The 24,851-nt window shown below is 41.1% G+C and overlaps 1 protein-coding gene and 1 long non-coding RNA gene across 2 annotated transcripts in view; one reads left to right on the top strand and one right to left on the bottom strand.

Annotated features, from left to right (window-relative positions):
• CCSER2 (coiled-coil serine rich protein 2) overlaps positions 1-24,851 on the bottom strand; it is a 148,182-nt gene that overhangs the window by 46,067 nt on the left and 77,264 nt on the right. Inside the window, exon 5 of the mRNA XM_089677111.1 lies at positions 6,942-7,032. Coding sequence (XP_089533237.1) covers positions 6,942-7,032 — 91 coding nt within the window. The remainder of the gene's footprint in view (positions 1-6,941; positions 7,033-24,851) is intronic.
• LOC149462314 (uncharacterized) lies at positions 1,078-23,285 on the top strand. The gene is made up of 2 exons (XR_016312676.1): positions 1,078-1,148; positions 23,049-23,285. It is a non-coding gene; the product is annotated as an uncharacterized LOC149462314 (long non-coding RNA).

Here is a 24,851-nt window from a genome sequence, read left to right as displayed (position 1 = left end):
CCACTGAAGCCTATGGGGCCAAAAACACACAAGGCAGCTCTAAAATCGCACATGTATCTATTTGGGCTTTGAGTGTACAGATGTGAACAGCCTGCAATGTAAACAATACTATTGCTAAGCATTGTCACACTGACTGTCACACACATTGTGTCAACAATGCAAAGTCTAAGTGTTAAAAGAAATTAAAGAAAGTGAGAACACAATAATGACTTTATAGCATGATCAACAGGTTTTTTTTTTTTGTTGTTTTTTTTTTTTTATATAACAAAATGCTTTCAATAGTAACTGGCCAAAAGGGAGTAAATCAGGGAAGTTAATTATGGATTTACACAGACTTTGGGAGCAAAATCGGCAAGTCCAGAATTTTGTTCTCCAATACCATCTCATGAAATCAAAACTAACCACCAAACCAAAAACAACAAAATATATTCCCTTTTCCACATCATCTACATATGAACAGCAGTAAAAGGCAATAGAATACAAAATCTGTGGTACAAATACAAAGTTACAATGTTCTTTTCCCAGAAAGAATGCAGCAAGCAAGAATTCTCTCTCAGAGAAAGGGCTGCTCTGTTTCATGGCCGTTCATGTAACACAGAAGTGAAAACCTCCCATTTCACTAATGAGGTCTTAGCAGTGTGTTCAAAACAAGCCCTAAAAAGATGAACTTATCTAAGCCGAGATAAAAAGCTCAAGCCAAGAAAGTACATATCATACTGTAGAAATCTTAAGAAACTAACATACCGGAGACCGTAGAGATGAAGGAAGACGGCCGAGATCAGTAAGTTTACACAGAACTTTTCCATCTAGACGCCATCAGCTACTTACCCAAACAGCAGAGTTACACAAGGGAAACATTGTGTCATTCTCCTGATGAGTCCTGCATACTGCATAGAAGACATTTAACAAACAGGCCTTCCTTCCTACTGTATTCCCACCCTCCGTGCGGCTGGGAATAGGGCCCAGTTTTGTCCTGTGACTTGAAAACTCTGCCCTAACTAACCACTTGCATAGCTAGCACACTAGAGCGGAGGCTTTAAATAGCAGCACCTCTCGCAGTCAGGCAAACTTGATGCGGGAAGGCTTCTGCAACACAGCACAAACTTTACCGACTGGATTCCTAGACTTCCTCACTAGACGTCAAGAATGTAAGCAAAACATCTGATTTTATTTTAATAAAAAGAAGTGTTGCTGCAATCAACCACAAGAGGTTAACAGGCACATTCCTGCAGGAAAAGGATTGGTGAGATTAAGAGGTTAAAGACGCGAAGCAGGATTCTTCATGTAAAATCATGCTCTGAGTGCAGGGCAAAAACTAAAACATTCATTCATTAGTTTGTCTGCTACTCACAAAGGCTTAACAAGTTATCTGAAAAACATTCTAAAAGGAAATAGTATATGAATCCTGATGGCGATAATTGTAATGCAGTTTTATCTGTGTAAACTGGTTCAGATGTATAGTAACAGAAGGTTGTACACGGGACCTGCAAATCACCGGCCCTAAAAATTTGCACCAGTAAGCTGTCTGCATTTTTATTTGTGGAGAACCACACCTCTCAGTGTTCCAGGATTAAGGCAGCCACAGCACAGGGTAAAGTGCCACATGTGATGACACAGAAGAGTCACAATTAAAGCGGTGGTCAACTCCGTTAACAAAACAAAAAATGTGGGCCCCCAGGTGGATTAAGCCATAATGTGCTAGTATGCACCACATACTAGCACATTATGGCAAACTTACCTTAAAGCCTACCAGGGTGCACTGTCACCGCTGAAAGGGATTCCTTCTCCACCCGTTCTTTCTTCCAGGTTCATAGGCTCCAACAGCTTGAATGGCCGAGCCATGATGATATCAGTCCCACATATGCGCACGGGAGCCATGGCCACAGCACTCTGAATTGAGGGCATACCCAGTGTTTTGTCAATTCAGAGCACAGTGCACATGCACCAGTGACGTTCCAGTGTGAATATCTCCTAAACACCGCAGGTTTAGGAGATATTCATTGTACCTACAGGTAACCCTTATTATAGGCTTACCTGTAGGTACAAGTTCAAAAGCAGAGCTTACCATCACTTTAAATTCAGAGATCAAAATGAAATGGAAATCTCTATTAGGGTACATCTTTAAGGCGTGTCTGAATGCAGCACATTGCTTTCAATGGGCCTGTGCACACAGATGTTGTAACATCAGTAAACTGGAGCTACGTTTAGAAAGGTTTTAAAAAAATAAAAACAAAAATCTGCATTACTGGTCAGTATTTTACTTGAGAATACGTGTGTAAATTCCCCTTAAACAGCAGTTATATTTGAATATCTGGCATTCTGGGAGCTAAAAGAATTTTTACACAATATGCAGCCCATACCCACTTTTTTTGACCAGGAACTTTCTGTTGAGAAGATCCAGCATTCATATGTGAGTACAATATGCAAGAACAAGATTTTCCTGTACTGGGAATGCTACTGCAGACCTCCTTCTGAAACTGCTAGTTGCCTGCCTGTCTCTGATTCCGATAATTCCACTAACTTCAAAGAACCATACATATCCAGGAAAGACAACAAGAAGTCTAGACTTCTAATTTGAATACATGTTTATGGCCAGCGACTAAAGCTGGATATACACGGCCACTTCGGTTTTCCATGCAACCACTGACAATGCTGGTTTTTCAGCAAGACGTCGACAAACCAGCTGCTGTTGAACAGACGGCAGTACAAAAACCTAAACTTGGCCACTTCATGCTGAACTAGCCGACTTTCAGTATATGTGTACCAGTCTTTAGAACATATTGAAGCCACTATCTCAGCATGTGGCAGCAAGCAACTAACATTTTCATGGGAGGTAAGCAACCTCAGTACAGGTTTCCTTCCTGCTCAATAGCAGTTGGTGAACCCTGGAGCTCTAATCTTTGGTTCCCCTGGCCAGGACTGGGAAGTGGTCATGGGATGATACTTACCCTTACCGGTGTGATGGACTGTGTCAAGGGTGGACACATTTCTTGTACACCTGACCTTGTGAGCACATTTTAATGATTTAAAACAATTGCTACTACACCATATGCAGTTTGCACTGTGTTGTCCTTTGCCTCCTTTTTTTGGCGTTTCGCACAGACTGTGAGTTAAGCCCTAATACTGAGACTGTAAAACGTAAACATTGGGTGCATTTCTGCAACCCAGGGTACACAGCTGTTGCATACAACAAACCATAAAAATGAATGCCTGTATGCAGCCATGCACAGATTCACACCACTATTTACATAAACCTGTGCATGCGCACAGGGGTACACCAGGCGCAGACAGTCTCACACAGTCCCACCTTATTCTACCTAAAACATAGATCTATATGTTGTCTTCTTGTCACTGTATCCAGAAAATAGGAAAATCTGAACACATAGCATATTGAATCCTGGCTTCTCTAGTATGAATGATTGCTAGGAGGATTAATTTTGCAACTTAAGCCAATAAAAATAACTGGCGCAAAGCACACAATGGGTTATCAGAGTACATAGAGACAGTCGGGTGGATAAGACTGTGCACACACACAGAACAGTACGGTTGGTAATCAAGAACAGAAAACAAGGATGTTCAGCATCCTGCAATAAACAGGTACAACAGTATATAGTAGGTATGAAAGAACATCTCCACATAATGGATGTTCAGGGTCCTAGAGCACAGAGATGGGAAAAGGGAATCACAGAGCATGTATGTATGTATGTATGTATGTATGTATGTATGTATATATATATATATATATATATATATATTAATTACACACACATACATATATTATTATTATACAGGATTTATATAGCGCCAACAGTTTGCTCAGCACTTTACAATATAACAGGAGACAATACAGCAACAATACAGTTCAATACAAGAGGGATAGGAGGGCCCTGCTCCTTGGAGCTTACAATCTACACACACACACACACACACTGCTCATGGTCTGGTGTGATGTCTCTCAACTTTTTTAAAGTGTTACTAAACCCTGGACCCTGTATTCACCATATCCGATTTCCCATAGTACACAGAACATGGAAATGCTATTATTTTAGTAAAAGAAACTGCTAAATACCTTTTCTCATCAGCAGTATATTGCAGTCTTGTGACTTCTATCATTGTCCAGCTGAGTACTGATTAAAACTTGTGGGAGGAGTTTTCATTCTCCTCTGAGGCTGCATGACCCCTGACCCTCTGTCTAGACAGTGCTGATTTTGGCCCTGTGCTGATCACATGCACCATCCCAAAGGAAAAAAAAAAAAAAAACTCTAGCAATGCACACTTAACTGAGCATGTGCAGAGTGAATCCTAGGGCTCTGTTCTATTAGCAGATGTATAGGGAACTTTGGAAGAAGGGGGGGATCAGAGAAGTCAAGATCAAACAGCCTTATTACACAAAGGAGTATTAACCCCTTAGGTTCCACAGTGAGTAGAACTAGCATGCTTTACTGCATATACAGACTGATTCTACAGTTGTGGGTTTAGTAACACGAAGTCAAGGCACCCTTTAAAAGTATACACAATTTCGAGACACCCAATTTGAAAATGTAAAACACAAAACTAATACTTTTACATAATGCAGCAGCACCAACACATCTGGGCCACCCAACATTAGAGGTTATTCATTTTACAAAGCATCAGTTAGGGCCATATATATTTGGACACAGGCACAATTTTAGTTTTTTTCAGGTATTTACCAAAACATATTCAAGCTATAGTTATATAATGGATATGGGATGAAAGTGCACACTCTCAGGTTTAATTTGAGGGTATGTACATCCAAATTGGAGGAAGGGTTTAGGAATTACAGCTCTTAAGATTAGCCATCCCCCTGTTTTAAGGGACCAAAAGTAATTGGACAATTGAATCAGAAGCAGTTTCATGGCCAGGTGTGGGCTACTCCATTACTCCATCAATTAAGCAGGTAAAAGGTCTGGAGTTGATTCTAAGTGTGGTATTTGCATATGGAATCTATTGCTGTGAACCTATATCATGCGTCCATGCAAGTGAAACAGGCCATTGTAACCAACAGTTTGGTACATTCTGAGGAAAGAAGAACACACTGATGATCTCAGCAACATAAAAAGCCATAGACGTTCACAGAAAACAACAGTGCTGATGATCGCAGGATCCTCTCAATGGTGAAGAAAAACCCATTCAAAACATTCAGACAAGTGCAAGACACTCTAGAGGAGGTGGGCGTATCATTGTCAAAGTCTACAATCAAGAGAAGACTTCACGAGAGCAAATACAGAGGGTTCACCACAAGGTGCAAACCATTCATAAGCCTGAAGTATAGAAAAGCCAGATTAGACTTTGCCAAAAAAAAATCTAAGAAAAAGCCAGACCAGTTCTGGAAAAGCATTCTTTGGACTGATGAAGCTAAGATTAATCTGTACCAGAATAACAGGAAGAAAAAAGTGTTGAGAAGGCTTGGAACAGCTCATGATCCAAAGCACACAACATTATCTGTAAAACATGGTGGAGGCAGTGTGATGGCATGGGCATGCATGGCTTCCAGTGGCACTGGGCCATTGGTGTTTATTGATGATGTGACAGAAGCAGCTGAATGAATTCTGCAGTGTTTAGAGATATACTGTCAGCCCAGATTCAGCCAAATGCAGCAAAGTTGATTGGACGGCGCTTCACAGTACAGATGGACAATGATCCAAAACACACTGCAAAAGCAACCCAAGAGCTTTTGAAAGAAAAGAAGTGGAATATTCTGCAATGGCCGAGTCAATCACCTGATCTCAACCCAATTGAGCATGCATTTCACTTGCCGAAGGCAAAAGTAAACGCAGAAAGACCCATAAACAAAAAAATGAAGACAGCTGCAGTTCGAGCCTGGCAAAGCATCAGAAAGGAGGAAACCCAGTCTTTGGTAATGTCCATGGGTTCCAGACTTCAGGCAATCATTGCTAGTAAAGGATTCTCAACAAAATATTAAAAATGAACATTGTATTTATGATTATATTCATTTGTCCAATTACATTTGAGCCCTTGAAAATGGAGGGACTGTGTATAAAAATAGTTGCAGTTTCTAAAATTTGTACTTGATATTTATATTCAACCCCTTGAATTAAAGCTGAAAGTCTACACTTCAAATTCATTTTGATTGTTTCGTTTTAATTTATTCTGGTGGCATACAGAGCCAAAAAGTATGAAAATTGTGCTTGTGTCCAAATATATATGGATTTAACTGTACATGTGCACACTGGTGTGGACCTGTATTCTAGCATTTCTCTTCTCCCTCAGTTTCTCCCTCACTCAGCTAACATAACCCCAGTGCTCACAGACAGTGGCAGGGAAGGTGCAAACAAGAAAGTCTTCAGGGCAGCAACTGACCCACATGGTGTTCATGGTGGTAATGCTGCACAATAAAACCTGTGGCATTGTCTACCAAAAAAGACAGGCTTGATTCATTCATTGGCTTGTTGACAATTATTGGGCAACTGGGGCAAATTTAAGCAATTTGGATTCTGAAAAACATGGCACCCTGGTTGAAAAAGGCTGGTCTGGAGTACACAGACAGGATATGTGAATCACAGAACATACACACAAAATTGGTGTATATGGTTCTGGAGTACACAGGGACAGTAGATGAAAATCAAAGAACACACACAGTGGGTGTTTATGATCTTGGTGTGAACAGAGATAAAAGTGTAAGTACCAATCAATCTTCAGAAAGCCTAAAAAGTGGCTGAATCTGATAGGATGCAGCCATTGTTTTGCCAACAATTATACTTTCAACTCCTTAGAATTTTCAATAGAAGGGTGTTGGGTAATGATAGGAACACCCATTGAGCAAATTTTGTCCGGTTCATTAGAAGCTGGCCAAAATTTGAACAGTCTATGATCAGCTTGAGTCATTTCAACATCCACAAAACAAACATTCAATAGGCAGCAGACAAACTGAATTGTTATACTGACAGCAAAATACTAACCAGGGTCACATGGCGGGTCCTCTGGTATTTCCACATCAAGCATTAGGTCATCCTCTTCCAAGTCACAGGTCTCAATATTATTGAGGATGTCCTGTAAAAAAAAATACAGTATATCAGTGTCAAACACACACAAACTGCAGGCACTAAGAGGCATGCAACATTAGAAGGTTTCCAGAGTGCCCAGGAGTCTGGACATGAGAAACCGTTAATTATGAAAATACACAACTTCAGAAACTTGAACCAACTCTCTTCCACACCTAGTTGTCCAAAACAGAGGTGGGCTCAATACAGGTGGGAGGGAGCAGGCCACGGCTCTACTTTAAAAAATTATGTTATCTGTATGATTGAGCAGAGTTTTAGGCCCCAATCACATTTGGAATGGGTTCATTAGCAATTACATGAGGGACACCTGGCAGGGTTACCCAGTGATTAACTGCAGACGGAAACCTAATTAAAAGCAATGGGAGGCTGATAGCTCCTGCAGCTAACTGTAGCAGCTCCATGTAATTGCTCATGGAGCGGCTGCTTGCAATAATCAGCCCTGGACACAGACTGGCTTTCAATGGGGCTTCAGTCCATGGCTAAACACTGGGAATCCCCGTATGTAATCGCTAAGGACTTATTTCACAAGTGTGAGGGTTCCAATTGTGGAGTCTGAAGGTACCAGCTCCCCTCTAAACAAAAGAGGCCAACAGTCCCCTGTTGAAAACTAAGGAGAATAAATAGTATAAACTAAAGACTTGTAAAATGTCAAACTGAGTATAGTAAACACCAATGCAGACTAAACAGAATGAAGGAACACATTTCTCATATTTGCAGGAGGCAAAATTACTGATCAATTTGTTTTCACTACAGTGGAAATATTGCACGTTGCAAATGAAACGCCAGATGTGGATCTGTAAGGCAGATGAGATTGCGTACTAATAAAATACATTTTCGTACAGGCATTTTACACACATTTATGTAACAATTTCAATAGCTGTTTGTACAGCTCATCAGAATCTATTTGAACTGAATCACTCCAAAGTAGACACACTGCAGCAAATCATTAAGGACTTCATCTAACTAGTCGGTTTTGCAATTGGTTCTGACTTTGTACAATAGTCTCTTTTATGCACCCAAGGTTCTATATAATGGAACAAGACAGGCAATTGTCTTTTTACTTCCCAGCAAGAAATACAATTGGGAAGAGAGAAATTGGAAGGTACATTTTGTCACTGTTCACATTTCAGATTCAAGCTCTTGGAAATCAGTAAAACAACCTGTACAAAGATCATGCACAGATTTACAGAATACAAACCACCAAAAGCAGCTGGTTTTAAACATTAAACTTAAAATTTTGGATAGAGCAGGGAAAGGACATGATCCCTATCAGATCATTACTGATAACTGTGAACCTCTTGGGTCAGACCCTCATTTCTTGTGTGGTCACTGGGAATATCAGGAGAATGTCTCCAATGAGAGCACAGACAAATATTAAAACACCGTTGAAGCTGTATGATCTTCAATAAACATTTATGATACAAGCAAAAAAAAAAAAACACACACCATTGGTTAGTAGAGTAGGCAAGATTTAGAGCCTCTAAAGCTGACCATACACTGACTGAAAGCAGGAACCAAATTAATTTCAAACGGTGCGTGGCCATCCTTGCTCAACAGAAGTGGATTGTTTAACTGATCTTTGACAAAAAAACATGTTGAAAAATTATAAAGGCCTTATATAGCTGAAGCACCCAAGGCTGCCAAACAATATGTAAGTGCAATCATACCCAGAAGGGACACTTACAGACCCACTACAAGAGGGATTATGGCCATTATGACTAGGTCACCATCAGTGTGCTAGAGAGTCATTACTAGCAAGGGCTACTCATGGATCAACTGTGAAGGAGGTGGTGTTAAAGGCCAGCTATGGTGAGATCACCATAGGCAACTGTGTCTCAAGTTGGAACCACTAGAGTCACCTAAAGACCCACTGCAAGCAGCAGAGGACAATGGGCATGCATGACTAGACAACCCCAAGCTCCTGTACAAACAGTAAACCAATGAGATGGTACCACCAAGAGATACTCGCAGACCACTGCAAAAGAAGCAGGGTGAAAGGCAATGTATGATGAGGTCACCTCAGGGAACTTACTGACTGCAGAGCAGGAGAGCCAATGGTCATCCGAGTTCAGTACACCACAGGTCATCATTCAAACTGTATGTAAGTAAGGAAATATGTGCAAAAGTTACTAACAGACCAACAGAGGAGCAGGAAAGTTGAATGCCAATTGTGACCAGAACACCCTAGACCACCATACAAACACTATGCAAGTGAATCAGCACCTGTAAAGGTTACTCATGGCCATCCTGACTGGATCACTGTAGGGCACAATGAAACACTATGCAGTCCTAGCAAGAGTTACTTACAGACAGACTGCAAGGCAGAAGAGGCTAAGAGTAATTTTTGACTAAGACACCCTAAGCCACCAATATGTGAGTCAATACCAACAAGTTACTCACAAACTGGCTGTGCTGCAGAAGGATTTACAGGCCCACTTATGGGCATGTGTGACACTTTAGAAAAGTATCACAGTACAACAAAACAGAACAAAACGGTGCACCGGTGGTGTGTCTGCCAAACAAAGTGGCGAAGCACCATCATTGAACTTCCACTTAGTTTAATCACCAATGCTGGTCCAAGTGGACAACAGATGCCTCCAGCAGTAGGGATCCCAAACAAAATTAACTTTACAAGTGTGCGCATCTTCAAAGGGGTCTTCATGGGCTCCCCCACCAGGAGAAAACGCTCGTGGACCTGTACATCTCCCTGTGGCTAATTTAACAGCATGCACCATGTGTTATAGTTGAGCATGCACACAGGATCCTGTGCCTGAAGCAACTTAACAAGCCAGTAAGTAAGGAAATATGTGCAAAGAGTTACTAACAGACCAACAGAGGAGCAGTGCGTTCAAAAAGTATGTTCTTATGTTGCAGCCTGATACTACAGTTGTTTAAATTATTTTTCTCATTAATCTACACTCAGAACCCCATAATGACAAAGTGAAAACAGAATTTAAGAAATGTCTATGAATTTATGAAAAAGAAAAAACTGAAATATCACATTAGACAAGGTATTCAGACCCTTTGCAGCAACACTTGAAATTTAGCTCAGGTGCCTTCCATTTCTTTTGATTATTGCTGAGATGTTTCTACACCTTGATTGGAGATTGTGGCAAATTAAACTGATTGGACGTGATTGGAAAGGAGCACCACTCTCTATAAAAGGCCTCAGAGTGGACAATGCATACTGTATTGGCGCATCATGGGCTATAGGAGTGTAGATTAATGAGAAAAATGAATTTAAATACCTGTAGTATCAGCGTGCAACATAACAAAACTGAAAAAATGAAGGGAGTATAAATACTTTCTGAATGCACTGTACATCCAGGCGAGGTCCAGAAATGGTGACCCAAGGCTCAGCTGAGGAGTCAGCTAATCCATAAAGCTGCTGAAGGAGAGCCGTTGTGGCTATGCAGCAGATAGGAATCTTAATAGAAGAATCTGAGCAAAATGTCCACAGTTGCAGGGCAGATGCAGCGTAGCCTCATTTGATTGAATGGGTTAAGTTTGGATGTATTACTGCCCACTGAATACATCAGGGGGGATCATTTTTCCCAAGGCCACAAAGCAAAGCATCGTGGCATGTGTACACCTATATCTGCTTCTTTTGCAGCTTAACAGGGGCCAATGAGGGGTATTGGGGCTGTCGTAGAGTACTGAGGAAAAAATGGAAGGAAAAATAAAATTGTCTATCTATGCAAAGTGATGTAGGGACACAGTGGGTGTTTTTTTTTTTTTTTTTTGATATATAAATACCTGAAAGTTACCAATTATGACTGTCTTATCTTTGTGCATAGACATTTTCTCAAAACAATCAGCATGTCAGAATCTATTGATGCATACTTTTGATTACACGACAATGACATTAATTGAAGAAAGCTACTTTGTAGGTGTAGAACAAAGGTGAAAAAAAAATCAATCAAACCAGAGCAGAAATGAAAGGAAAAGAACAAATAAATAATGAATGAATTTTTTATAAGAGTGCAAACAAGAAAGCTGCACAATTCTCATTGAAAATATAAAAACAAAATCAAGCTGCTAGACTCAGTAATTCAACTCTTTGTTCAGATTACAGCCCATTACTGCTTTGTACCCAGACTACAATAAAATGTGTTATTTCACTACCAATCCAATGTTTAATATAACAGCCTTTGTTATGGCAAAAGACAGGGTAGCAGTCTAAGGTGTCTGTTAAGCTAGAATGAGGTTGTTTTTGTTACTGGCAGCTTTTCTTTCAGAATTGTGTTAGTCCATAGAAAACACATACTTAAGTACACATATTTAATGCTTTGGAAAAGGTCTAGATGAGTTAAGAGGAGAAGTATGGCCAAAGCTCTTTTGACCCTACTTCTCCTATGGATCACAGGACTGCACTTCATTCTGCACTCCTGTGACCTGTTTTTAGTTGACAGCAGGCTAAAATCCACTGTCGGCTAATGTTACTCAGCCAGTCCAGGCTCTGAAGAGATCCCAACTGTACAGTTAGGATCCACACAGATTCCTTGACCAGAAGCTTGTTCAGCCTCTCGGCATGCCATTGAGAGCATGAGGCAGCCCCTCCCACCCTCTGCACAGCCCGACGCTCCAGTGAATACTGGAGGGGCAGAGCAGAGAGCCGGGTGACTGGCTGGTCTTTGATCGCTCAGTTCTCAGTCTTAGAGGCAGCTGGGGACAGCTGCAGCTGAGATCAGTGCTGCCATCTAAGTGAGTATGTTTGTTTATTTTTTTTATTCCCAATCTTCTCTTTTAAAGTTTATGCATGGCTTACTTAAAAATAAAATCAGTACATTCCTGCAATATACACACAATTCCCCATGTTTTACCTTGCAAATACAGAAAAATACACATTGATCTGCCAAATATCCAGTGTGCTCCTAATTCCTGTTTGAGCTGACAACACTGCCTCTACTACATTGAAATCCTTAGCAGTGTTGTCTGCCCTGCCAGGTCTATGTTAGAAAAGAGAACACCACCCCCTCCATTCATTTCCATAACATAAGGAAGGTCTCAAGCAGGGACTAGAACACCGTTTGGATTTTTCTGAAAATGCAACATTTTAAAGCCTCAAAATATGAGGAAATGTCCATGTATTGCAGAGATGTACTGAATATGCCCAACATAATAAACGTTTGCTTTTGGTTTTAATGTCACTTTAACTAAAAGATAAAGTCCCTTCTATTGCTCTCTCTCAGCCTCCTCCAAATTCCCTTTTTTTTTTTGCTACTCTGATCTGACTTCCAGTTAGAGGATAGCTGCCTTAATTCTCCATGATTCCACTGTATGTAGGAATATAGCCACCCTCTCCTGCTCGCTTGTGAGATACACTATGGACTATGGGATGTATAGTTTGCATAGAGCAGTGTACATGACCACAGCTAACATGCACTACTCATCCAAACAAGTGGAAGTATGTGGTGAGATTTCCGGATCACCGGAGCTCCTGTGTCCCGCCAGACTAGCCATGCCCGGGAAGATGTGAGCCCTTAGGGTGCCTCCAATGCCCTACCTGGAAGAGCCCTATTGACGAAAAGTGCAGCGGGGTGGTCTGCCTGAGCTGAAGTGCGGGCGGAGGAAGGAGCCTCAGGTCGGTGGTGGTGTATGAAGAGGCGGGCCCCGCCGGGAAGCAGAGTGGTGATTGTCTGGCGACCTTGCTCTGGCCACAGAGAGGGACCGAGAGGCTCAGATACTGGTCTGAGCAAAAGGTGGAGGAGGGCCTGTCTATCCAATCCAATTAGGAAGCAACTGTGCATCCCACGGAAGGTGACCCCCACCCCCCACAGTGATTACCCCATACCCATCCAGCTCACCTGCGAGTGCCTTGGGATACTCCTGGGAACAAGGTCAGAGAGACAGATGCAGTGTCCGGAGCAGCAGCAGCAAGGTCGGAGGATGGTGCAGCAGAGGAGATACATGACGGTCCACTGAAGAGGGTGAATCACAAAATTTATATGGACTAGAGCCGATTATGGACTATTTGGGGAGGGGGAATCACCCGGTTGGCTTAGAGGAGGAGAAGTGGACACATCTGAGGGAGGAGGAGAGGGGACAAGAGAATGAAAAAGACCAAAGAGACCCTCTAGGAGGAAGCAGGTGGATGGTCAAATAAGAATTCTTGTTTCTCTCCCTGTTTTGGAACTGTGTGGGAAGGATAGCGAAAATATACTTGTATCATGAGGGGTAAAACTGCGAAAGGAGGGCGCTCCAAAACATTCCAAGCAAGTACAATTAAAAAATACTTGCCCGCACAAGAGAAAAATGCAGAGGGTCAAACCCCAGAAAGGCAACAGGGAGTAAAAGGAAGAGAAGGATAACAGCATCTGGGATTGCTCCAGGTTGTCTCTGGAAGTCTCTGTTATGAGCCAAAATGTAGAAAATGAAGAAATAGAAAGAGTTGGTTACAGAAAAGGTTGTAGAACAAATGGAAAGTGGGCAAACGTTTACTAACAACGACATGGCTGAAATGTTTTTGAGATTAGAATGGTCCATAAAGCAAGAGGTATCAGTAAAACAAAGACTGAAACTGAGAAGTGTTGTCTCGGGTAGAAGAAGCGGAGGGAAATCTGGACAAACATGCCCAAGTAATATCCAACCTAGAAAAACAGATGGAAGAGATGCAAAGGAGACAGCTATATAAATTAGCAGACAAAGAAAAAAGACAGAAGGAGCAACCTGAGGATATGTGGTATGCCCGAAATTTCACAAGGAGAAGACTTGATGGAGAGAACAAGGAAAATGTTTAACATAACGGATAGACCAGCAACAGAGTACCTAAAAATAGACAAAGAACATTGAATAGGAAGAGCTCAAGGAACTCTGAATGGAAACCCCAGAGATGTGATCGTACGATTCCATTACTATAAGGCAGTGTTTCTCAACTCCAGTCCTCATGGACCCCCAACAGGTCATGTTTTCAGGATTTCCCTCAGATGAAACAGCTGTGGTAATTACTAAGGCAGTGAAACTGATCAAATCACCTGTGCAAAATAATGGAAATCCTGAAAACATGACCTGTTGGGGGTCCATGAGGACTGGAGTTGAGAAACACTGCTATAAGGATAGAGTGGATTTATGGAAGATAAGAGGGAGACCAGTAATCTAATATGAAGATACAAGTTTACAGATTTTTGCTGACATAACATCAGAAACCCTGGCCAGAAGGAGATTGCTGAAACCACTTTTAGAACAAGTGAGAAAACCAAATGTACACTACAGCTGGGGGTTCTCTGCATGCTTAATTGGATGGAGAGATGGCCACTCTGCAAGACTGAGGTTCCCAGAAGATTTAACGGATTTTTGTGAGAGACTAGAAATACAGAAAATAGGCATTCCGGGTAGGGAAGTAGGGGCGGAGGAGGGCCCTCCCCTGGGGGTTTTTTTTCCTCTCTCTCCTCTCCTTTTTCTTCCCCCCATCTCTTCTTCATTTGTAGTATGAGAATCTTAGAAGAGAGGCAGGAACCAGTAGACCATTTATGCATCTAGACATGCGGCCCATGGAGTGGGAGTGCAGTCAAAGTGGGTGGGCGTGGTCAGAGCTCCACCCCAGTTTGGAATTGATGATGGAACTAGGACCACAAACGATTCAAAGGCAAGTTACGAGCCTAGGGGTTGGGGGTAGGGTGGGGGGGGGAGGGACGGATGGTAGGGTGGGGAGAATAGGGGAGAAGGGTGGGAGGGATATTCCCATGTTCCTTTGGACGGATAAATATTCTCTCGCTGGGTTGGTTTCAGTAGAGGAAAAAAGAGGGAGGAAGAGGAAGAAGGAAGAAAGAAATAATGGAAATGGAGGAAGTTAATTTTATGATATACTGTATAATATTAAGGGCCTGAATACCCTCGGGAAAACGCATAAGATTCTCAGAAAATTACAACAGAGATCTATCGCTGTAGCATTCTTACAGGAGACCCATTTACTACAAGAAATGTTAAGTTGTATTCAAAATATTTCCCAACTTGGTACTATGCAGATTCACCAATTAAGCGGGCAAAAGGAGTGGCAATTGGTATTGCCAAATATTTAAGATAAAGGATAAGCTGATTGAATAAGAAAGGCGATTTGTAATTGCTAATATATATTGCCCCAATAGAAATCCAGAGGCCTATCTGAAGAATATTCTAAGAAGGCTCTTGGATTTTAAGAAGGGTAAATTAATTTTGGCAGGTGAATTACATTTTTGTATGGATCCTCAGAAGGACAAGACATCGCGGGTGCAGAGAGATAGAAAAACTATGCAAAATATGCTATACCAATGTCAACTGGTAGGCGTATGGAGAATTAAACATCCAAGAGAAAGATTATACGTTTTACTCTTCTGCACACGCGACGTATTTGAGATTAGATTATATAGTGATAGAACATAGACTCTTGGAGTCATTGATTAAAGTAAACATAGAAGTAACTACAATATCGGATCATGCGCCTGTCACAATGAAACTAACTTGGGGAAGAGAACAAGATATGTTTAATATGTGAAAACGAAATTAATCACTCCTTCAAGATCAAGAGACGGAACTTAGAGTAAAAAAGAAATAGAATATTTTGAATTCAATGAGACTGAAGGAGTCCCAATTGCAAAGGTGTGGGAAGCACATAAGGGAAATTTTGATAGCAGTGGGAGCAGAAAAAAAAAGAAAGAACAGCAAAAGAAGATAAATATGCTAATAAGTGAATTACATGATTTAGAACAGCTACACAAAAAAACAATAAGAGAGATACAACAGAAAGTGATTGATAAAAGGGAAGAACTAATCAGCTTAATGGAGCAAGAATCATGGAGAATATTTAACAGGATGGCAAGGGGAAGATATCAGTGGGGAATAGACCCGGTAAATATTTAATGAGAGCATTGAGAAACAATTTTATAGCGAAAATTAGAGACGAGAATGGTGAAATAGTGTATTCAACCACGGATATTGTTCATTTATTTAAAAAATACTATAGGAAGTTGTACGAAATGAACCCGAAAAAGCCAAAGAGATTGGAAGAAGAAAGAATTTGGAAAAGACAGACATATTTAAAAAAAGGCAGGGTTACCAAGGTTGGGAGAGGAACATTTGGTTCTTTTAGAGAAACCAATCACACAGGAAGAAATCCAGTCAGCACTAAAGGGAACAGCAGGGGGGAGGAGCCCTGGGCCAGATGGGTATACTATAAAAAATGTAAGGAACAATTAGTCCCTAAACTATGTACATATATGAAAGCACTTGGAGAGGGAATGGAAATGAGGAAAGAATCATTGCAAGCACATATTACAATCATACAGAAGGAGGGGAAAGACGGGACCCACTGTGCTAGCTACTGTACAGGCCTCACTATTAAATACAGATACAAAATTACAGGCAAAAGTTCTAGCTAGTAGGCTGAAAGCCCTAATGCCGGAGTGGATTCATTTAGACCAAGTGGGATTTGTTCCGGGGAGGGAGGGAAGAGATAACCAACTAAGATCTTTATTCATCATAGAAAAAAGTAAGAGATAAACTTCCCGTGTTGATCCTATCGGTTGATGCCGAAAAGGCTTTCGATAGGGTAGACTGGGGCTTCATGATGGATACATTAGAGCTTTTGGGATTGGGTCCAAAAATGAGGGAATGGATTGGAAAACTCTATAGTTGCCCATCCGCTGCAGTAAAAGTTATTGACTCGTTATCAGAGTATTTTAAAATGTATAATGGGACAAGACAGGGGTGTCTGTTGTCGCCCCTGTTGTTTTTTTTATCTCTACAGCTTTGTTCGGCAACAGTTCGATACAGTCTAGATGTAAAGGGATACAGATAGGTGAGATTGAACATAAGGTAGCAGCATATGCGGATGATATGTTATTTTATGTTGTAAACCCGAGGTTGACATTACCTAATTTAATGAGACTATTAAAATAATACGGAGATATATCAAATTTAAAAATTAATCCATCCAAATCAGAATTCCCCTTCCCATGGAAAGATAGAGAATTAAAATATTTGGGATTATCACTAACCTTGTCATATAAAAACTTATATAAAATAAATTATATCCAATTAATTAATGATATAAAGGATGAATTGAGGAGAATGGCAGTTGCACCACACTCCTGGATAGGATGGATACATTTAGTGAAAATGGTTATTGTCCTGAAAATTCTATATAAATTTCATATGTTACCCATACAGCTTCCAGGAAGCTATTTTAAAGTCATTAAGAGAATGATAATGAAGTACACTTGGGGAAATAAAAAAACAAGAATAAGCTATGAGGTGCTGTATAGGGAAAAAGAAAAGGGGGGTTTAAGTGTGCCAGATTTTAAGAGATACCATTGTTCTGTTTTGTTGTAACCTATTTTTGATGGGACATACAACGCATCAGGGAAAAGTTGGGTTAAGATAGAAAATATATTTAGTGAGATACAGAGAGGATTGTCTGGTTGCCACAGCAGTACCGTAAATTGGGTGAAGGTACGAGCACTTATACATGGATTGTAATTAAGGTTTGGAGAATTCACAAACAAATGGAATGGGAATTTAATTCACTATTAATACCACTAGTGGGAACAGATTATTTCCCACCTGGGAAGGAAGTTATTTCTAGATTGTAAGCTCCAAGGAGCAGGGCCCTCCTTTCCCTCTAGTATTGAACTGTATTGTTGCTGTATTGTCTCCCGTTATATTGTAAAGCGCTGAGCAAACTGTTGGCGCTATATAAATCCTGTATAATAATTTCTGGGATTTGGATAAGGAAAGGGAATGCACAATTAAAAGATTATAATGAAAAAAGGAGAAATATGTCCCTTCCTAGAGCTTAAAAATAATAAGGAGCTGTTTTTCACATTAGATGAATAGAAATATTTTCAATTGTGTCATTTTGTTGCAACACTCCCAAAACCATTAAGAACAATGGAGAATCTAAACCCATTTGAACAATTGTTGAGTGAAAGTAAGACACGGAAAAATGGTACCTCTCGTGTCTAAAATTCTTACTGCAATAACAGGGTCTATTTCTCCATTGTATATTGAATAATGGGAAAGGGAACTTGGAATATCATCTAACAAGCAACAAAAAAATTAAAAATGTTCACATTAACACATGGGGCTATAGATATGAAGGTGGTGGAAATGAACTATAAATGCCTAACTAGGTGGTATAATATGCCTAGTTGGGCTCACATGCAATATGCTGAGAAATCACCTTTGTGTTGGAGGGAATGTGGGATTAAGGGGACAATGTCACATATATGGTGGGAATGTCCCAAGATACAGGTATATTGGGAGGGTATAATTCACTTGATGCAAGAGATTTTGGGGATTAATATTTTGAAAGATCCGGGCATATGCTTATTTCATATAACTGAGGTTACTGCAGAAAAATATAAAAACAAGATGATATGCCATCTAATAAATGCAGCAAAGGGATTGATACCCAAATATTGGCAGTAGGAGGAGGTATCAAAAATAAAAGGACTGGATAAAAAGGGTAAATTACATTTATAGGATGGAGGAACTGTATCATACTGAAGATAGATTGGGAAAGATTTTTTAAAAAATTGGAAAAGTGGGATGGGTTTAAAAGATCAAATACATTTGTTGAGGTAGGATTAGAAATTGGCAGGATTAGAAATTGATAATAAGAGAGGTTATTTATAAAAAGAAGAGACGTAAAAGATGGCAAAATGAAAAGAGGAAGAAGAGGGAAGAGAAAAGGGAAAAGGATGGCAAACGGGAGGTAGGAAGATAGAGAGGAAGAGAGGGAGATCTGGAGATCCTGTGATTAATAAAGGGAAGGAACTGGGAAAATAGGGGTAAAATTGGGTAGGTGGGTATGATTTGGACTAGGCAGGGGGACTGTAATGAGAAGAGTTTTTCTAGGTTTATGTTTTTGAATCATGTGATAATTGAATTTTGTAATATTGAAATACGGAAACTAATAAAAATGTTAAAAAAAACAAACAAAAAAGAAGCAAAAGTGAGAGGGAAAAAGGAGAGGTTTAGGAACTCACTGGTGAGATTACAAGGTAGCAGAAAAACACAAAAAATTACAATTTAATAAAAGATAGATTACAAGGCCACCAAGTAATAGATGCATATGGATTATATTTGCAGAACAATGATATGATTTAGAGTCACTTTAAATTTTTAATTCAATGATGGATAGCTACTCGGCACATCATGTCAGGTATTAAAGCCCTATTCTGGGCAAAACATGAACCTCCAGCCCCTGAATACATGAAAAAAGCCTGTTTTACCTACCTAAAGCTGCAGTCACGTGAAGCTGCAGTGTGCTCTCCTCTTCGATTTACATGAGGTGGGGTCCTTCTTTGAGTGTCCATGTCACTGTGTGTTCCATGGACGCTTCTTTTTAGCTGTAGAGGGGCAGGGTTCCTTTAGGATGCAGAAGAGGAGTCCCATCAGCACAATGGGACTGTCGGGGTCCAGCCAGCTAGGGCACACCTACATCGCCGGATAAGCATTTCCCTGCACCTGAAAATTATACCAACGAAGGACCTGGACAGTGAACTTAGGCGAGTATACCTTGCTTCAAGGTAAGAAAATAAGAAAAGTAGCAAGGTGGGTTAAAAAGGGGTGAGAAGGGGTTCATGTTTTGCCTGGAGATGGGCTTCACCATTTTATGACAATGCCAATAATATCCTCCATACTAGCAATGCTAATGAAACCCACTCAGGAAAAACTAAACGAACACACACCATCAACAGTAACCAGCTGCTGCATGTAGGCAACAGACGAATGATGCTGTAATATAATCATTCAGCATAAGGCCATGAATGGGAAATGGAGGATTCTGGCTGTAATTAACCTAGATAGGTCATGGCTGCTACAGTAGCATTTATCTTGAGTGTAATAATAATGCTCATGTTGCAAAGCTGTGAATACATCAATACGACCAGTAGAGGGCAGATAACTACAACGAATCCCCACTTGGAATAGAGGAATACAGCAAATAAAGGGCAATGGCAGATTTATTCTCTATGATAAAGAACCTCCAGTGTCCTCTTTAGATTTTTCTCTATAACAATACAGAAATAAGAATTGTGACCCATGTAAAAACATAGGGATATGTTTATGTAAACTTGCAGCTTTTTTATATTCTTCAAAAGATATAATGACCACCCTGTGCTTTCATCAGAAATGTATAAAAATTAGATTTTTTAGCCAGGCAGTCATGGTTATGAGAGAGAACAGTTTTCTTGTATGCAGCTAGACCAAAAAGTGCCTGAGGGTGACACAGTAATAGGAAACAACAAGGATATGATTACAGAGAGACCCATACATACAAAATGAAACCTACCTCTGTCCAGTTCGTAGCCCCTCCATTAGGAGCGAGGATGAAGTCAATCATCTGATCAGTAACCCACGCTATGAAGCTTGTTTTGATCACTCTATACAATTTCCTTAGATTTATTTGGCTGCTGGCATCATCAAGGCATAACCTTTACCAGTCACACACCTCTAGCTATGGAGCCGTGTAGGAAAGTAGGCCATGGCAGACAGTCTCTGATTATTTAAGGATATCTCACCAAACATAAAGCTGACTTAGGAGGAGGGGTTGGTAAGGTGGGGGCTTCACATGCCATCTGATAACCAGATGTCAATCTAATGTCCATTTGTAATGTGATACTAGATGATGGAATCTTACACAAACACCATGTGAAGGTTAATGGAGGCAAGTAGTATTAAAGCAGATATTCTTACAATATAGAAATGCCCAGAGAGACTCCTACAACTATCGAAATATATATTGAGATATACTTTGTTAAAGGATAAATTTGCCTTTAAAAAAAAAAAAAAAAAAAAAATTGCCTTTAAAAAAAAAAAAAAAAAAAGAATAAATGCAAATGTTTTATTAGGAGCCTGTAAAGTATTGCACCCACAATCAGCAAGTCACAGGTGCAGTCTGAGGCTCCTACAGACTGTCAGTGTAGCTGTCTACCCATACCTCAGTGGGCAGGCAGTTAAAGAATGACTGGAAGAATCCATGAACTACTAGAGTGCTTGATAGAGCCTGGGTAGTTCATGGAGAAATTCAAGGAATCAGCCGTAATGGTTGATGGTAGTTGTAGTTCTCACATTCACAGAACTTTGTGATTGAATGACATGGCCGGGTGGGCAGAGCCTCCTCCCCGTTGTACAGGGGCTGCTTGTTTAGTAACATGTTACACCCTGAATACGGGTGCAACATGTAATATGTTATGAAAGGTGAACTTATCCTGAAAAAAAAAAAAAAAACACAAAAAGGGCCAGGATCACACATCTGTAATGTGTTTATGACATGCATTAACATGCGTTGCACAAAGACAACCCATTTATTTGGATGGGATTCCTAATGCACAAAAAAGCATGCCCTGTTTTACTATAAGAACGGTCTGGATAAAAGCACACAGATGTGTCCCAAAGGAAATAAGTGAATGGTATATGTCAACTATGATTGGTGGGGAAAAAACTCACTGCTGCCATGGTAAAAACACATCGGTTTGTGGGAGGTATGAACAGGAGCCAGGCGCTGTGTAGTTTTGTGATAGAAATAATACACCTTGTATGGAGGTGTGCCTTTAATAAGTCATATGGTAAAACAATAATAAATGACCAGCCTGTGGCTTTAGGAAGCCAGGTTCCAAGATGGACGGCCCGTCCGCTCAGAGGGAAGCAGTGGAGTAGAATGCCTGTCAGTGCAGGGACCACGTTTACCCGACGTCCCAGCGTCCTGGATGACGTCACCACGATGTGGAGAGACGGAGGGGGGGGAACTCTTGCTGGAGCCGCAGCTTTAGAAGGAAAAGGCCGGTTGCTGGGACAACATGTTTCGCGCGCATGCACTTTGTCAAGTCTCACTTTGTCAAGAGACTTGACAAAGCGCATGCGTGCGAAACATGTTGTCCCAGCAACCGGCCTCTTCCTTCTAAAGCTGCGGCTCCAGCAAGAGTTCCCCCCCCTCTGTCTCTCCACATCGTGGTGACGTCATCCAGGACGCTGGGACATCGGGTAAACGTGGTCCCTGCACTGACAGGCATTCTACTCCACTGCTTCCCTCTGAGCGGACGGGCCGTCCATCTTGGAACCTGGCTTCCTAAAGCCACAGGCTGGTTATTTATTATTGTTTTACCATATGACTTATTAAAGGCACACCTCCATACAAGGTGTATTATTTCTATCACAAAACTACACAGCGCCTGGCTCCTGTTCATACCTGTTTTACTATAATACATTGCACCACAATGAACAGTAGTGCATTTCCATGTGTTGCAGTGCCAGTGCATTCACAAGGTATGTTGAGGTGCAATTAAGAATGAAAGGTACCACAGTACATGCAAAACTCACTACGATAATGCAACAGTGTAAACCCAGCCAGTTGGAATATATCTAGAATAAACTTGTTCCGTAATTAAGAATTTTATATTTTTTGCTATTATATGACCCTTCAGAATGTGACATCAGTAAACAAACAGATTAGGCACAGTTCACACTTCTGCGACTTAGAACTCAAGATGTCAGACCCGAAGTCGCAGTACATGTGAAATGTCATGCATCTCTATGAGAGCAATTCCAACTGATACTATTGAAGTCACTGCGACCAGAGGCGGACTGACCATTTGGAAACTCGGGCACTGCCCGAGGGCCCAGGGTCAGTAGGGGGCCCCATGAGATGCCCCTGGTACCTTTTTCATAGGCTTTTTTGAGTTTGGGCAAGGACACAGGGGCCCCATGATCCCCTATTGCCCGGAGGCCCCATGAGTTGTCAGTACACCCCTGACTGCGACTTCAGAAAAGGTTCCTGCGGTACTTTAATATAACTTATACGCCTTCAGTGCCAGAGTGTAAAAGTCCCATCAAAGTCGTATCAAAGTCGGTGCAGTGAAAATCGGGTGACTTTGGAGTCAGCTAACTGAACCTAAGAGGATAAAGATTGATTATCTTGGCAGTTGTTGTAAACCTTTTCAACTTTATCCAAAATAAAAAAATAAGTTTCTGGAGTTTCACCAAAAAAACTAAATTATATGTGCAGTTTATAATACATTATATCCCTAGGAGTAAGTCGGATATGACGAAACGCATCAGGGCGTGGCTGTGCGGTGACCGGAAGGGACGTTGACCGTAACTGGAAGTGACACAGGAGCGCCAGTGAGCGAGTGTCCGGCGGTGGCGAGAGCACTGGCTTGGCTTTTTGTCCTTATGCACACTTGATACAACATCTTTGGGCTTTTAATTCTCCTTTGTCTTGTGACAGTCCACTTTGGCAATAAAGGAGCTTTGTTTCGTACTACACCATTAGGGTTATTTCTTCTTTTCTTTTACATGATCATATATTTGAGTGTGGAGTATTAGGAGGAAGGAGGATTCCTTGATTGCTACTCCTGGCGCTGAACCATTGGAATTTATGAATACCTGATAAAAGTGGTTGGTCGTTTTTGAAAGGGAATGAGTGTAAACACAACAGCATTGTTAATCCCTTTTCCCCACTGAGAAACACCCAATAAGCCAATTTTACCAACCATGAGAGTGGGAGGCAACACTTGCTGGTGAGTGCACACCTGAGAGAGGGAACACTTCTTTCTTATTGAATGTGGTGGTTATTTCTTGAGAAGTCTGAAGAACCATTTGGTGGATAAGCAATATCACTTGGACTTTTTTGGGGACTATACAATTAATTTTATTTATTTTTCATTTTTATAAAAATTTTTTCACATATAAGAGTTATGCGCTACTTGATCGCTTTTTGAGTGTTTATGCATGTATTATATATACACTGCTCAAAAAAATTAAAGGAACACTTTTTAATCAGAGTTTAGCATCAAGTCAATTAAACTCCTGGGATATTGATCTGGTCAGTTAAGTAGCAGAGGGGGGTTATTAATCAGTTTCAGCTGCTTTGGTGTTAATGAAAGTAACAGGTGCACTAGATGGGCAACATTGAGACAACCCCCAATCAGGAAAGGTTTTACAGGTTGAGGCCACTGACATTTTTTCCCCTATTCATCTTTTCTGACTGTTTTTCACTAGTTTTGCAATTGGCTAGTCACTACTGGTAGCATGAGGTGATACCTAAACCCTACAGAGGTTGCATAGGCAGTCAAACTTCTCCAGGATATCACATCAACACGTGCCATTGATTTACTGTGTCTCCCAGCACAGTCTCAAGAGCATATAGGAGACAGGCAGTTACTCTAGGAGAGCTGGACAGGGTCATGGAAGGCCCTTAACCCATCAGCAGGACCGGTATCTGCTCCTTTGTACAAGGAGGAACAGGATGAGCACTACCAGAGCCCTACAAAATGACCTCCAGCAAGCCACTGGTGTGAATGTCTCTGACAACACAATCAGAAACAGCCTTCATGAGGGTGGCCTGAGGACCGACGTCTTCTAGTGGGCCCTGTGCTCACTGCCTGGCACCATACAGCATCGATTGGAAAACCAGAATGGGAAGGTCCGCCACTGGCGCCCTGTGCTTTTCACAGATGAGTGCAGGTTCACCCTAAGCACATGTGACAACATGAAAGGGTCTGGAGAAGCCACGGAGAATGTTATACTTCCTGTAACACCGTTCAGCATGACCGTTTTGGTGGTGGGTCAGTGATGGTTAGGGGAGGCATATCCATGGAGGAATGCACAGACCTCTACAGGCTAGACAATGGCACTCTGACTGCCATTAGGTATTGGGATGAAATATTTGGACCCATTGTCAGACCTTATGCTGGTGCAGTGAGTTCTGGGTTCCTCCTGATGCACAACATTCCCGGCCTCATGTGGCTATAGTATGCAGGCAGTTCCTGGAGGATGAAGGAATTGATACCACTGAATGGCCGCCACGCTTGCCTGACCTAAATCCAATAG

This window comes from Staurois parvus, unplaced genomic scaffold (assembly GCF_062004578.1).
Source record: "Staurois parvus isolate SC_StPar_1 unplaced genomic scaffold, SC_StPar_1.0 ptg000177l, whole genome shotgun sequence".
In the NCBI taxonomy this organism is placed as follows: Eukaryota; Metazoa; Chordata; class Amphibia; order Anura; family Ranidae; genus Staurois; species Staurois parvus.
Note: the sequence above shows the minus strand (reverse complement) of the source record. Positions and strands in the feature narration are given on the sequence as shown.